This window comes from Talpa occidentalis, unplaced genomic scaffold, assembly GCF_014898055.3.
Source record: "Talpa occidentalis isolate TD23 unplaced genomic scaffold, MPIMG_talOcc4v2.1 talOcc4.11, whole genome shotgun sequence".
Lineage (NCBI taxonomy): Eukaryota > Metazoa > Chordata > Mammalia > Eulipotyphla > Talpidae > Talpa > Talpa occidentalis.
Genome location: NW_023601104.1, coordinates 38,201,441 through 38,217,943, shown reverse-complemented (window position 1 = coordinate 38,217,943; position 16,503 = coordinate 38,201,441). Strand labels below are relative to the sequence as shown.

General features: G+C 36.6%; 1 protein-coding gene across 1 annotated transcript; it reads left to right on the top strand.

The window, feature by feature from the left end:
- The first annotated feature begins 15,203 nt into the window (after positions 1-15,203).
- On the top strand, positions 15,204-16,139 carry LOC119237982 (olfactory receptor 4L1-like). The gene has a single exon (XM_037501789.1). It carries the CDS (start codon positions 15,204-15,206, stop codon positions 16,137-16,139), a length of 936 nt encoding a protein of 311 aa, XP_037357686.1.
- Positions 16,140-16,503: the final 364 nt, after the last annotated feature.

Genomic DNA, 16,503 nt, shown 5'->3' with positions numbered 1-16,503 from the left:
TTACAGCATGACCTACATTAAGGAATTCTAACCATTTATAAGGTATATAGATATCCAGCAATGGATGGAATCCTATTCGAGTTGATAAAATCTGTAAAGTGGTGTGTCTGTCAGTATAGCATACTCAGGATCCTGAGCTACACTTGCAATTAAAGATGCTAAACTAAAAAAGCTCATGTGCACCAATAAGAACTTGAAGAACACTCAACGAAGACACACCAGCCTGGGACCCTTGCCTACACTGAGAACATGGACAGAAGATGGGGCTCAGACAGCCTGCAATTAGAACTGCAAGTCTGGGAGAGCACGGCAGACTGCACTTTGAGACTAAACTGGTGTGGAGATTTGTCAAAGGTCATGCTGAGGGTTCATATTCTAAAAAAGCAGAAAATGACAAGAAAGCATGCCTAGCAGAAGTGGTCAGCATGGAAAAAAAAAAATCCCTGTCTCAAACTTGACTCTTAGTGGAGATTCAAATAAAAGGTTTTCTGGCCAGACCTTGGCTTGTCATCACATTTTTTTTATGTTTCAAGACATCAAGGTGAGAATTCTCCTTTAACTTGCTACCTAAGGGAGTAGCCTCCATCATTTGACAGAAGCAAGCATAAATATTGAAATAAAAAGTGCTCCTTGTAAACAGACAACACAAAACTGTCACAGAAATATTTTCAAAGTAAAATATGATAATAAACAAATATTATGATGAATGAACAAAAAGCCCCAGCATAAATGTGAGCCAGGAGAAAGTGAAAAATCAATGCAAGAAATCATAGGAAATATTTATAAATCTTGTTTCTAATAAGGAATTTGTATCTATAAGGCAAAGAGACTGTTTTTACAAAAATGTTCTAAGAAGAGACATTTAAAGTCAGTTTTCCAAAGATTTAGAGAAAAATATAGAGGGTTGAGAGCAATCTCTATAAATGGTAAAAAACGCATTTCCTTGTAAGGGATAGCTTTTAAATAAATAAATTTGTGATATTGCCCCAAGACCTCAGAAAAACTTAAGGCAGAGCCTAGTAGACTCTCCTGGCTAGAAAATTTCTAAGGGCTTAAAGGTTTCGTCCCATATTAGCCACTTAAAGAAGAAAAACATGTCACAGAAAGAATTCTCTTTTTTTTTGACTATATTTTGTGTTTTGACTGGCTCCTTCCAATAGAACATCATAACCCTGAGACCATGGACATATGTTGTATATCAAAATTCATACTCAATTACTGACCCAACCATAAGTAATTCTTCCAAATAAGTAAAAATAAGTAAGTCTTAATTTTGTAAAATAAAGACATTATCTGTTTTTTAAGTTGTCCCCAATGGCAATCATTTTGAATTGTTCTGATCAATGTTAGATACACCTATTAAAACACATACACAGAAGTTTTTCTTTTCAATGCTATAAAATTGTCTCTGATACAAATTTTCTCAGCAGAGAGAAAAGCCTGCTGTATACTAGTTAATATCTCAGTATTTTTATTATTTCTAAACTATATGAGACATGATTTTGAATGCTGGCAACTATGTAATTACACAAAATAAAAGTAAAATTCAAAACCAGAGCAAAACAAACAAAAGAGGCCCTGCAGTTCCACAGATCTCTTCTCTCTCACCCACCCTTTTCTCTCTCTCGCCCTCTTAACAACCCACCTCATTTCCCCCTCACTACCCCTACCCCACCTCCTTTTAATGGGGCACATGCAGCTTCATGATCCAGTAATTATACTCTGAAGTAACTATCTGAAGAATGTAAAAACCAATTAAAAGGATATATGAACTCTTATGTTCATTGAAGAACTATTTCCAATAGCCACGTTACAGAAATAATCTGAGTGTCCTAAAAGATGAGTGAATTAGGGAGATAGTGTATGTTTGTGTGTGTGTGTGTGTGTGTGTGTGTGTGTGTGCATGCGCGCATGTGGCTAAGGTGGAAGATTTTCTGTGCTTTGGTGGTGGGTGTAATGTGCTAACATACATCAGAAGGGTATGACCCTATACCTCTACATCATACACAATTTGCAAACCAATGCTATCTCAACTAAAAAAACATTAAAATAAATAAACTACATACAATGAACAGTGTTAAAAAAAGATCATTTAGGCACCATGGGGGGGGTGGATCAACATGGCGGCGAGGAAACGCTGAGAGTAAGATCTCCCATTAAAAAAAAAAGTTAATAGGGAGGAAAAGTGGCAAGTCGCAGTGAGAACTGGGACACAGAAGATAAACGGACGACTCCAGCAAACTACCCGAAGAAGGAAGTTGCCATAAAAGAGGACTAGAAGGGAGGGAAGCTCAGAACCCTGCTACCTTCCCACACCCACAAAGTTGGCACTCTCCGGCCAACAGAAAGGAGGAAAAAACAAAAAACTGAAACAACCAACAAGAACAAACTACGCATCAAGCGGGACTGTGAGTGGAAAGGAACTATTTTAGCCACCATACCCAGTGAACTGGAGCTGTGGAGAACCCTGTAGGATTCACCTCAGAGGTGAGCGAACTGCTCCAGGCACCATTAGAGAAAAACAAAGACTCCCAGAGACCTAAAATAGCCCCAGGCCAGCCGGTAACTTGTGCTGAAAGCAGCGCACTTGAAAAGCAAACGCGGATCGCGGCTGCCCAGGTCCCCGTGCCTGCAACCTAGGCTTGCAGGGGAGATGCACGGGGCCCTCACTGAGGTGAATGTCCCTCACTGAGTAATCAGAAACCAGGCGCCAGGACACGGGAGCAGAGTGCAAAAGGCGCCATTTCTGCTGACACTGAACTGGGCTACAGCCTGCGTCCTGGACCTGAGGGCTTTGGAACTGAGACCCAGGGCACGAAATTCAGGGTGTGGGTTCCCCATGACGGTGGGGCACAAGGCAGACACAGCACCCCAAAGCCACTGAGGCTTTCCCAATCACTCCCACTCTGTTCCCCTTCCACGGGGTGAAAAAAAACAGCTCCCCAAGGACACTAGGAGAGATCTCTGGAGCCACCTAGTGACCAGAAAAAAAAATCACCAACACCCCATAGAACAGGGACCTTTCTTCAGTAAAGACTGCTTGAAACTGGCAGAAGGCTCCCAGAGAAGCCAGTGGTGAGCTGGGAAGTTCACCCATGCCAGGCCCCTTCTGACCAGCAGTCCGAGCCCAGAGGGGGAGCAGGCACCCACAGCCTGGGCAGACTGGGTGCGCAGAAGAGTGTGCCCAAGACTGGGTGCACAGGGAGTGGGTCCCACATCGCCATTTTAGAACAGGGACATTTCTTCAGTAAAGACTGCCTGAAACCAGCAGAAGGCTCCCTGAGGAGCCAGAGGTGATCTGGGAAGTTCGCCCATGCCAGGGCCCTTCTGGCCTGCAGTCCTAGCCCAAAGAGGGAGAGGAACCCACTGCCGGGGGAGACCAGGCGCACAGGGGAGTGTGTCCCCACATCGGCATTTTAGAACAGGGACCTTTCTTCAGTAAAGACTGCTTTAAACCAACAAATGGCTCCTGGAGGAGCCAGAGGGGAGTGGAGAAGTTCAACCAAGATGCTGGCCAGTCCCAGCAACACAATGTCACAATGCATACAGCAAATTAGAAAACAGACAGTAGGGAGTAGAAGAACCACACACAACCTAGCAACTCCTCAGGAAAAAAGCACACCACAAAAATAAAACCACCCCCCAGATTGCAACAACAGTAACTTGGAAGAACTTCTGACCTTTCCAGAAAGAGAATTTAAAATTGCCGTGATTAAAAAACTGACAGAAGTCATAAAGGAAAACAATGATAAGGGGAAAATAATCCACGATCAGAAGAATGAAATTAAGTCCCTAAAGAGGGAAGTAAAAGAAATGCAGGAGATCAAAGAATTAATGGAGGCACTAAAAAACTATGGGAAAAGCAATGAAAACAGAATAGATGAAATGGAAGAATGAATAAGTACTCTTGAAGACACAGAAATAAAAAGAACCAAAACAGAAAAGGAAAGAGAAGTACGAAGGAAAAAGACGGAAGAAAGACATCAGGAACTATCTGATTCCATGAGGAAAGGAAATATAAGAGTGATAGGAATACCAGAAGGAGAGGAGAGAGATGTAGGAACAGAGAAAATATTCAAGGAGATAATTGAAGAGAACTTCCCAAACGTGAAGAAGGAGCTGAAAATTGATATACAAGAAGCAAGAAGAACACCAAACTTCCACGACGAAAGGAAAAATATAGTAAGACACATAATAGTAAAGCTCCCAAGAATCCAGGACAAGGAAAAAATAATGAAGCTGACAAGAGGGAAGAAACAGATAACATTCAAAGAAAAACCAATCAGGCTGACATCAGACTTCTCTGAAGAAACACCACGGGCAAGGAGAGAGTGGAGGGACATAGTCAACAGACTCCAAGAAAACAGATGCCAACCAAGAATACTCTATCCCGCAAAGCTCTCCTTCCTCTATGAAGAAAGAATAAGGACCTTCCCAGACAAACAGAAAGTCTGGAATTTCATTACGACTAAACCCCTACTCCAAAAAATACTATAAGGAGTCCTAAAGCCAGAACCTCAGAGGGACGAATAACAACAAAAGAAGACCAAAAAAAAAAGTTATTAAAAGAATGAATAAATAAAATCAAAGGAAAGACAAACACAATGGCAAATACAGATGCTAACATATCAATATAAACTCTAAATGTAAATGGACTAAACTCTTCAATAATAAGACACAGAGTTGCAGGCTGGATTAAGAAACAAAACCCAACCTTTTGCTGACTCCAGGAAACACATTTAGCTACAAAAGATAAAAATAGACTCAAAGTTAAAGGATGGAAAACAATCCTACAAGCAAATGGACCAAAAAAGAAAGCAGGAACAGCTATACTTATATCAGATAAAACAGATTTCAAACTCAAAAAGATAAAATGAGACCCCAACGGTCACTACATTATGATCAAGGGGACAATACTTCAAGAAGAAATAACACTCATCAGCATATATTCACCAAATGAAGGAGCACCAAAATATATCAGACAACTATTGTCATCTCTGAAAACAGATGTCAGAGAAAACACATACATAGTGGGAGACTTCAACACACCACTATCAACAATGGATAGATCAACGAGACAAAGCTCTAAATAAGGACCAAGAGCGCTTGGGCTTAACAGACATCTATAGAACACTAAACCCAAAAAAAACAGAGTACACATTTTTCTCAAGCGCACATGGATCATTCTCCAGGATCAATCACATACTGGGACACAAGACAAACATCAACAGATACACCAAGATTGAAATCATACCAACGATCTTTTCTGACCATGAAGGCATCAAACTAGAAATAAACTATAAAAAGAAGGCAAGGAACTCTCCTACCTCATGGAGATTGAAAACCACACTACTGGAAGACCACTGGACTAATGAGGAAATCAAAGAAGAAATTAAAAAATTCTTTAAATGGAATGACAAGGAGGACACCGATTTCCTAAATGTATGGGATGCTGCAAAAGCAGTAATAAGAGGAAAATATATAGCAATAGAGCTCACGTCAAGAAACAAGAAAGAACTCAAAGAAACAACCTAATCTCGAAGCTCAAAGATCTAGAAAAAGAACAACAAAAAAACCCCAAACCAGTAGAAGAAAAGAAATAATAAAAACCAAAGCAGAAATAAATGAAATTTAAACTGAAAAAAAAAAAATCCAAAAGATCAATGAAACCAAGAGCTGGTTCTTCGAAAAAATCAATAAAATAGACAAACCCCTAGCCAAGCTCACAAAGGAAAAAAGGGAGAAAACACAAATAAACAGGATCACAAATGAAAGAGGAGAAATCACAACAGACACAGCAGAAATCAAAAGAATAATCAGTAACTACTATGAACAGTTATATGTAAACAAGTTCAACAATCTAGAGGAGATGAACAAATTCCTACAACTCTACAATCACCCAAAGCTAGATAAAGAAGAAATAGAACACCTAAACAGACCAATTACAAGCAGCAAAATTGAAATGGTAATAAAAACATCCCCAAAAACAAAAGCCCGGGACCTGATGGATTTACAAATGAATTCTACCAAATATTCAGAGACGAATTAGTGCTTATCCTTCATAAACTCTTTGAAAAAATTGAGAAGGAATGGACAAAACCAAACACGTTCTATGAAGCCAACATTACACTAATACCAAAACCGAACAAGACAACACAAAAAAGGAAAACTACAGGCCAATCTCCCTAATGAACACTGATGCAAAAATCCTCAATAAAATTTAAGCTATCAGAATTCAACAATGTATCCATAAGATAATTCACCATGACCAAGTAGGATTCATGCTAGGGACACAAGGATGGTTCAACATCCGAAAATCAATCAACGTTATCCAACACATCAACAAAAGGAAATATAAAAAACCATATGATAATATCAATAGATGCTGAGAAAGCTTTTGAAAAAGTGCAACACACATTCATGATAAAAGCTCTTGAAATTCTTGGGATACAAGGAACATACCTCAACATCATAAAGGCCATCTATGACAAGCCAATAGCCAGTATCATTCTCAATGGTGAAAAGCTGAAAGCATTTCCATTAAGATTTGGAACAAGACAAGGATGTCCACTCTCACCATTGCTTTTCAATATAATACTGGAAGTCCTAGCCAGAGCAATAAGACAAGAGAAAGACATACAAGGAATCCAAATAGGAAATGTAGAAGTCAAACTATCACTATTTGCAGATGATATGATAATATACATAGAGAACCCCAAAAACTCCACAAAAAAACTAATTCAACTCATCAATCAGTTCAGTAAAGTGGCAGGATACAAAATCAACACGCAAAAGTCAGCAGCCTTCCTATACACAAAAATAAATCTGAAGAAGAAGAAATAAAAAAAAATCCCTTTTATTATCGAAATAAAAAAAATCAAATACTTGGGAATAAATCTAACAAAAGAGGTAAAGGACCTATACAAAGAAAACTATAAAACACTGTTAAAAGAAATAGAAGAAGAACAAAGAAATGGAAAGACATCTCCTGATCATGGATTTGAAGAATAAACATTATTTTTTTTAAAGATTTATTTTTATTTAATTATACAAGCACTGGGTACAGTCAAAATCGCGGGAGGGTGAGAGAATTCACCAGAGCCAGAGCGGGGAGCAGAGCAGGCAGAAGGACCGAAGCACACTGCTGAAGGAAGCAGTGGGCGGCAGGAGATGTCTGTGCGCCATGTGGGACCCTCCTATGGTGGCCGGGAGCAGCCGGGGATTGAACCAGTGTTGCAGAGGCTGTGGGCAGCTTCGCAACCCCGCGCTCAACCGCTGCGCCACTGGGGAGGCCCAAGAATAAACATTATTAAAATGGCCATCCTACCAAAAGCAATATACAGATTCAATGCTATTCCAATGAAAATTTCAATGTCATTCTTCAAAGAAATAGAACAATTATTGATGAAATTTATATGGAATCACCAAAAACCCCATATAGCCAAAGCTCTCCTGAAAAAAAAAAAAGAAGGGAATGGAGGCATCACACTCCCAGACTTCAAACTCTACTACAAAGCCATAATCATCAAAACTGCATGGTATTGGAACAAGAACAGACACACTGACCAATGGAATCGAATAGAAAATCCAGAAATAAACCCACAGATTTATGGTCAACTCATCTTTGACAAAGGAGCAAAGAATATGCATTGGAGCAAAGAAAGTTTGTTCAATAAATGGTGCTGAGAAAACTGGGTCGCTACATGCAAAAGAATGAAGCTTGACCACTATCTCACACCATACACAAAAATCAACTCAAAATGGATTAAAGAACTAGACATAAGACCTGAAACCATAAAATACATAGAAGGAAATATAGGCGAAGCACTACATGATTTGCACATCAAAGACATCTTTACAGACACATCACCCAATGCAGTGATAGTGAAGGCAAGGATAAACAGCTGGGACTACATCAAATTAAAGAGCTTCTGCACAGCAAAAGAGACAATAACAAAAACAAAGAGAAACCCCACCGACTGGGAGAACATTTTTGCACACAACACTAATGATAAAGGACTGATCACAAAAATCTGCAAATAGCTGATGAGACTCAGCAACAACAAAGAAAATAATCTTGTCAAAAAATGGGCAGAAGAGCTAAAAAGAAACTTCTCTGAAGAGGAAATACAAATGGCCAACAGGCATATGAATAAATGTTCAACATCACTTGTAATCAGGGAAATGCAAATCAAAACTACCATGAGATACCATCTTACACCAGTGAGAATGGCACATATTAAAAAAAACTAGCAACAACAAATGTTGGCGAGGATGTGGAGAAAAAGGAACTCTCCTGCACTGTTGGTGGGAGTGCAAACTGGTCCAACCACTATGGAGAGCTGTGTGGAGATTTCTGGACCTACTAAACATAGAGCTTCCATATGATCCAGCAATTCCACTCCTAGGTATTTACCCAAAGGACACAGAAACATCAATTCCAAAGAGCACCTGCACCCCTATGTTTATAGCAGCACTGTTTACAATAGCTAAGCTTTGGAAACAACCTAAATGCCCAAAAATAGATGACTGGATCAAGAAGATGTGGTACATATACACCATGGAATATTACTCAGCATTCAAAAAAGATAAACACATGCAATTTGCAGCAACATGGATGGCGCTGGAAGGGATCATGCTCAGCGAAATAAGCCAGAAAAAAAAAGGAAAATACCGGATGGTCTCACTCATAGCAGGAATCTAGAAAACTTAAATAAGGGACCAGGAAAATGAATAACTGTAAGAAAGTGAAAATCAAAATCAACAAAAAACTATGAACCAGAGACACTCTATCACGGGTAGGGGGCGGGGAAAGAAGGGATTGGGGTCAAAATAAGGGGATTGCAATTGTATGGGGAATATAAAAATAAAATTTATTAAAAAATAAAATAAAATATACAAAAGTAAAAGAAAAATAAACTTTACAATGCAAAAACAAAAAAAGATCATTTAGCAAACCATGTATCTTTAAGTTTTACTATGTGAAACTTAAAGGAACTGTGTTTATTAGGATACAAAGTCTAGGACAAAAGTTACTGTCTTAGGTGTGTACATTATCCTGTTGATGAGAATAGTATATTCTCCTATTTGAATAAATTGTACTTTATAGCCACTGTCAAAGTTTATACATTTACTCCACAGTAGTCTCCATTAGTTTAAACTTGTGGCTATTATTTTGTCTTAAATTTGTGTGTCATAGGCAATAAATGTGTTTTTTAATTAGTCTACTATCATTGCTATTGATTATTGTTTTTCTATCTATATATATTTAGGTATGTTTTATTTCTACACAAATAATAAGTCACTTGTATAAATAGGTTTATGTGTATATATGCTATACAGATACATAGATACATTTAAATATACTTGTGTCTACTTATAGCTAAAAACTATATATGCACACAAAAATATTCAGATGTACATTATGTTTTTATTAAATGTTTTATATATACACATATGATTTTATTTCTGAACTTTGAAAATGAGTTAAAGACAGCAACATGGATTGAGCTGGAAGGGATCATGCTCAGCGAAATAAGCCAGAAAGAAAAAGAAAAATACCAGATGGTCTCATTAATAGCAGGAATTTAGAAAACCTAAATAAGGGACCGGGAAAAAGACTAATTATAATAAAGTAAAAATCAAAATCTTCAAGCAACTATAAACCAGAGATACACTACGGGGTAGGGTGGGGTAGGGAGTAGGATCAAAACAAGGGGGGTGGAATTGTGTGGGGACTATAACCAAGATGAAAATGCATACATTGTGCAAAAATGAAAAATGATGTAAAAATATATTAAATTTAAAAAAATTAAAAAAGACATCAGTTCTGTCAATTATAAAAAAATGTCTTTTAGAAATGAAAAAAAAAAAATAGTCCAGAACCAATCATGGAATCATTTCACTGCCCCGTCTCTTCATTATACTTAATCCTCAATGCTCCAAAATATTTCTTTAGCTCTCATGCCACTATAAAATTCTTGTATGAATTTTATTTTAAAATAAGTCATATAAATAATAAAGCTGGAAATGACCATTCATTTCTAGAATCTGTACCAACAAAGTCTGTGTAATCTAATTAATTCTACAAACAAATTAAAGAAAATTCTAAACTTAGCTGAAGAGAAAGAGACAAGAAAGCAAACCCTGAGCTTCAACTCCTCTCCCATCTCCCTAGTGGGTCAAATTTCATCTGTCATATTCAAACTATCAAAAACACTACATCACCACAAAACACATTTATCAAGCATTATTCTCTCAACAGACTGAATTCCCTCTAGAAACACTTATGATATTTCAAGAACTTTGCAGCACTTATTGGACACTACCTAATACCAGCACAAACTATATTAGGAAGTCCCCAGTGCAGTTCATCTACTTCATGGCCTGTACCCTCTGATGGAACTATGATACAGAAGTTCTTCTGGCCATCTAGATATTTTGTATCTGAAATTTTTAACTGCTTCTGAACTGGTGAGCAAAAGACACATTTTATTATAATGTCAATGTATTCGTCAATTATATCTCATCCAAAATAGACATCATTTTTTGTTGTTCTATTAACTCTTTTTTGCTTCTTTTGCTAAAACATTTCATAACAGATAAAAGATATTTTGTTTGATGACACAGTGTCAAAATAAGTCTTCTTAAAATTATCATATTGCAGCGGTTGAAGTGACATCTAAATTTACATTTAATGTGTTTCAAATATTTTCTCATTTTGTTGTGAACTTATAACTATTCTTTCTGGACTGTAAGAGAAGACATACAAAATAATGAGACTAATGCCCAAAAAATATACCTGCATGAATTAAGTAAAATTTCTCAGAAACAAGATTTTAAAACAAGGCAACCTATATTCTGTATAGCAAATGGAAATGAAAGTGACATAAAGAAAAATACCTAAAAATTTTGGATCTTGAGAAACAATTACAAAACAATCAATAGAATTTGCTATCAGTCATGAAAAAGTAGTCTCAGGGTGGGAGAATGTGTCAGAGATCCTAAAGTGAATGTAGAGATCAGTGGCTTAAGTTTAGAGAAGATCAGAGCATCCATTCAAATCCTTGCACCCCAAGTCATTTTTTAAAATAAAAATTGTTTTGCATTTAAAAAATACAATATATTTAAGAAATACAAAAATATTTCTGTTGTGGCAAAACACAGGAACCAGAGTAGAGGAGTCTATTATTCTGGCGGAAGGAGTATGGGGAAAATGAAAGGCAACATCCAAAATTTAATAGTGCTTTTCCCTGAAGTCCAAAGTATTTCACACGAGATAGAAATGTATGAAACATTCAACTTCAGGCTGAAAATACAAGTCCTATGATATAAGGATGAAAAAATTGTAAGCATCTATTATACGAAGTTGCTCGCTTAGGCATGTATGCTTTTCAAATTGTTGTCCAATGGTAAACCAGTAAACCATAAAGTTCAACTCATTGTTGCAAATGTTATTTTTTGCTGCAGCTAATGGTCAGAGTGAAGACTGAGGTATATGCTATAGAGTAGCCTGGAATCTGCTGTGAGGAAGGGGCAAGAATCATGGGCATAATGTCAGTTCCATACCAAGAAAGCTCACTGATACACTAGGTCACACAAGAATTTTAACTGAGGGCAACAGACATTATTATTCAAATAGCAACTATTTAATACAGATAAATTACTAAGTTTCTTAATGTGGTAACAGTGAAACTTTTTCAATTATCTATCACTTAGGTATTTGCCTATTAATTCTAATTGTATATCCAAAATTATAATATTTAAAGCTTGTGATGCTATGCGAGACTCAGCTGAAGGTAAGCTTTAAATTTATGGTTAAATAACATTTATATTTGGTGTCATGAAATGCTAGAATTGAATCTCAATCTGTATAAAGGTGTGGAAGTAAAACATAGGACTAGTAACAAGAAGTAATATTTATTGTGTGATACACAATGCTAGATTATATGATTAGTGCTTTTCCCACAATTTTTAATCAAAATACTCAATCTTTTAAGGTCTTAACATTCATAATGGTTAATAAGAGTGAGTAATGTGAAAAATAATGGACAATGCAGATCTCTAAAGATTTCAAAACAGTCTCTCCTGCTTGGGACCTAATTTTCTAGATGTTTTCCTTCCACTCACCTGCTAAATCACCTTTCACAATGTCTCCGATTGGCAAAAGATTCAAGATGCTGGTCTGTTATTCAAACAGCTGCCTCCCAGAACATTTCCATTCTTGGAGCAAGTTAGGCTACCATGACACAATATGCCTTTTCTCTTTTCTCTCCTTTTCTTTTTCTCATATATATATATAATATAATATATATTATATATAATATAATATAATTTAATATATATATATTATACATAATTCTTCCTTTTTGTACAATGTATGCTCTCTCATCTTGTTTATAGTCCCCATGAAATTCCCACCGATTCACCCCTGTACTATCACCATAGTTCCATGTGCTCTTACCACCCCTGTTTTGCTCCTCTTCCCTTCTCCAACCCTTCAGTATGTCTCTGGTTTATAGTTCCATGTTGATTTTGATTTTCACTTTAATTACTCCCTCCCACCCCATTCCTTATTTGGATCCTCTACATTCGACCTATATTCTCTTTGAATTCTTGGCTTTCCTTTCATGTCAGTGAACCTTGTACAGTCATCACAAAGAACAAAGCCTAACTCTGAATCTCAGGAATAAATGTTACACTGATTCCTTCAGATTCCTTGGGCACAATGGATTATGGAGATATCTCACTAGAGATAAGCCACAAAGACAGAAGTGAAATGTCCAATTATATCCCTCCCCAGTAAAGTGTGTCTTTACTGTAAGAGAGGACACACAACTGATTTTTTTCTCCTAGAAAAGGACATCTTCCTAAGGTTATTTGTAATCACCCCCTATGCCATAAGAAAAAAAAATATTTAATAGATTATTTACATAATCTCCTTTAAAGTTTAAAGTCAAATCACAGCTCTTCTGAGCCCTTCCCAGATGTCCCCAGTTGGATTAGAGTTTGCCTTCTCTGTGTCTATAGTTAGTTTGAATACAGCTCTTATTACAGCCTACTTTGATTCAAGTTTTGGTTTGTCCCATGCCAATTGTCATGTCACTTATGTCTAGGCTTGTTCATGGATTCCAACATAATGTTTTTTTTTTAAAGATTTATTTATTTATGCATAGAAGAGCTGGGGTACAAACCAGAGGTGTGGGGAGTGAGAGGATTCACCAGAGACAGGGTAGAGAAGAGCAGGCAGACTGAAATACACTGCTGAGGGGAGCAGCAGGTGAGAAAGGAGAGGTCTGCTATGCGATAAGGGTTAGCTCCCTGGCCGGGGATCGAACTCATGCTGCAGAGGCTGCAGATAACTTACAGTGCTGTGTTTAACCCCTTGCACCACCAGGGAGGCCCTCCAACATAATGTTTTAAAGAACTGAAAACAAACACCTCTTCATTCTATTTCTGTTTTTCATCAGACTTGTCTTTCTCTTTTCTCCCCCTTTGTCTTACCCAAATTTCAAGTGCCCCCCATCAATGTTAAATGCTTGAGGTATAATAATCTTCATATGAAGATGTAAACACAAGAAAGGAACAAATTTCTACTTGCATTTTTCTGCAACTAGTTTTTTTTTTTTTCCTCACAGCATTATATTATGATACACTGCTAGGTCAGTAGATGGGGTTGTGCTTTATTCTTTATAATAGTTGTGTAAAGTCTCAAAATATAACTATAGATAACTGTACTCAACTATTCCCTTAGAGAGAAGCATGCACTTCCCCCCTTCCACTTTTGACACATAAACCTTGGCAAAATATGTGTTCATCAACATGTTGTTTTATATGTTATACCTTTATTTCCATAGGATAAATTACGAAAAGTAAAGGTGTCTTTTTAAATTTAATGAATAGGATCATATTTGTTACAAAATAACTTTGTTATAAAATGAAAGCCCTTCAGTAATATCTCATCAGATCTGCTACCTTGTTTTTAATGTTTATCAGTTACTTCAAAATTGATGTCATGTAGCTATTTTATTTTGTTTTTTTTTTTTCTATTAATAGGATGACACATTTCCCTTATAGATCTATCTTGTCAGAATTAGTATTGAATCAAATGACTATTAATATTATTATGTAAAATTTAATAGTTATTTTTAAAAAACAATTAGGAGGAATTCTTTCTATAGTGTACTTTTTACTTTTAAAAAAGTGAGCATTTTCCATATTCTTAAATAGTTGTTTCAAGCATCATTTCATTGTTAGCATAACATTGCAGTTCATATTTCCAATAATGTGTTAAGACAGAAAGCCAAAATGTAGGGCATCTATTACTTCAAATTTTTGCATATACAATAATGTTACCATAATGATTTTATAGCACGTACTTAATCATATCATTGCCTTATGATAACCTCTGAGAAGAGGAAGATTAGTCACAAAGGTTCCACACATTATAAAGTTTTTAAATACGGAAAGTGACAAAGCATTTTGAACTAAAAGGTACTTTTAGTGGAGGACAAGCTCAGAGGAAGGACCAAGAGCATGTCTATGGGGGCGGGGTGGTACAATGGGCCCATGAAGTAAAGAAATAAAAAATACTACTCACTAATAAAGGAGGCAGAGGAGCTCTCATTGAGAAATTTTAGACAACAATTTGTATGTATTATTTATATCTGATTAAAAGTTAAAATCAAAATAGTTTATAAGCAAAAAAACTGAAATGGGGATGGACTAACAGCTTCATAAAGGATAGAAATGGGAGCCTCAATAATAGGCTCAGTACACACAGCAATGTGCTCATATAAATAAGTCAGGTGAGAAAGACAAACGCCATTTGATTTCCCTCATTGTGGTATACAGTGAAAACAAACAAATGGATGAATTAAATAAAACAAAAAAAAATTTTTAGACTCTAAGTCTAATTAATGGATACCAGAAGGAAAGGGGTCTGGAGTTGGATAAATGGGATACACTGTGTGGTAGAAGACGGAATTGAACTCTTGTGGTGAACATAATGCTGATTTTAATTCATGCACAGCTGAAACTTCTGTAATGTTATGATACAATGTTACTTCAATTTTAAAAAGAGTCTATGCTTTCATATAACTATTATTCAATAAAATACAAATAGGAAAATAGTGGTGCTAATTATGGCTTTTTAAATTCTCTTTATATATAAAGAACTTCTGGAACCTTACTGAGTTGGGTAAATGGATCTTAAAAACGGATCTGTAGTGACTGAATTTATTTTACTAGGATTTTCTGCACAATGGGAACTTCAGATTTTCTTCTTTGTGACATTCTCCTTGATCTACGGTGCTACTTTATTTGGAAACATTCTCATTATGGTCACAGTGACATTTAATTCCACCCTGCACTCTCCCATGTACTTCCTCCTTGGACACCTCTCTTTCTTCGACATGTGTCTCTCCACTGTAACTACACCCAAGATGATCACAGACTTGCTCACTGTACACAAGACCATCTCCCTGTGGGGTTGCATGGCCCAAATGTTCTTTATGCACCTCTTTGGGGGTGCAGAGATGCCTCTTTTGGTAGCCATGGCCTTTGACAGATATGTAGCCATATGTAAGCCCTTGCACTACAAGTCGATCATGAGTAACAGGTTGCTGAATGGATTTGTGATCATTTCATGGATAATTGGTTTTATACACACCATGAGTCAGATGGTATTAATAGTGAATTTACCTTTCTGTGACAACGTCTTAGACAGTATATTTTGTGACCTTCCCCTCGTGATTAAGCTTGCTTGTATTGAAACATATACCCTGGAATTGTTTGTCGTTGCTGACAGTGGGCTGCTCTCATTTCTCAGTTTCATCCTCCTGCTTATCTCCTACACTGTCATCTTGGTCACCGTGCGACGAAGGTCATCTGGAGGGCTCTCCAAAGCTCTGTCCACACTGTCTGCTCACATCACTGTGGTCACTCTGTACTTTGGACCTTGTATCTTTATCTATGCCTGGCCATTCAACAGTTTTTCAAGCAACAAAATCCTTTGTGTATTTTACACTGTTATGACACCCTTACTGAATCCTATTATTTATACCCTGAGAAATAAGAAAATGCAAGGGGCCATGAGACAATTATGGTTCCGAAATCTTAACTGCAAGCAAAAACTCTAGATTACTAATTAACACAACTTTCAAATACTATGCTAACAGAATTGTAATAGATTATATACAACACATGGGTTTGCTCTTCTGATGTTAGAATCATAATCTGTGTATAAAAATTAATAAAATACTTTATATTCATATTATCACAGTGACCTGTTGCCAAATAGATCATTAAGTGGTTTTCCACCGATTTTCTCTATGTATCTGTTACATAGTGAAGAAACAAACACGAAAATATATGTGGTGAATATTAGAGATGATTTAATAAATATGGATTGTTAACGACATACAAAAACTTATACTACCTTTAAATGAGATACTTCAAACAAGTCATAAAGAAATAATGTTAGCAACAATGGAAAATATGATT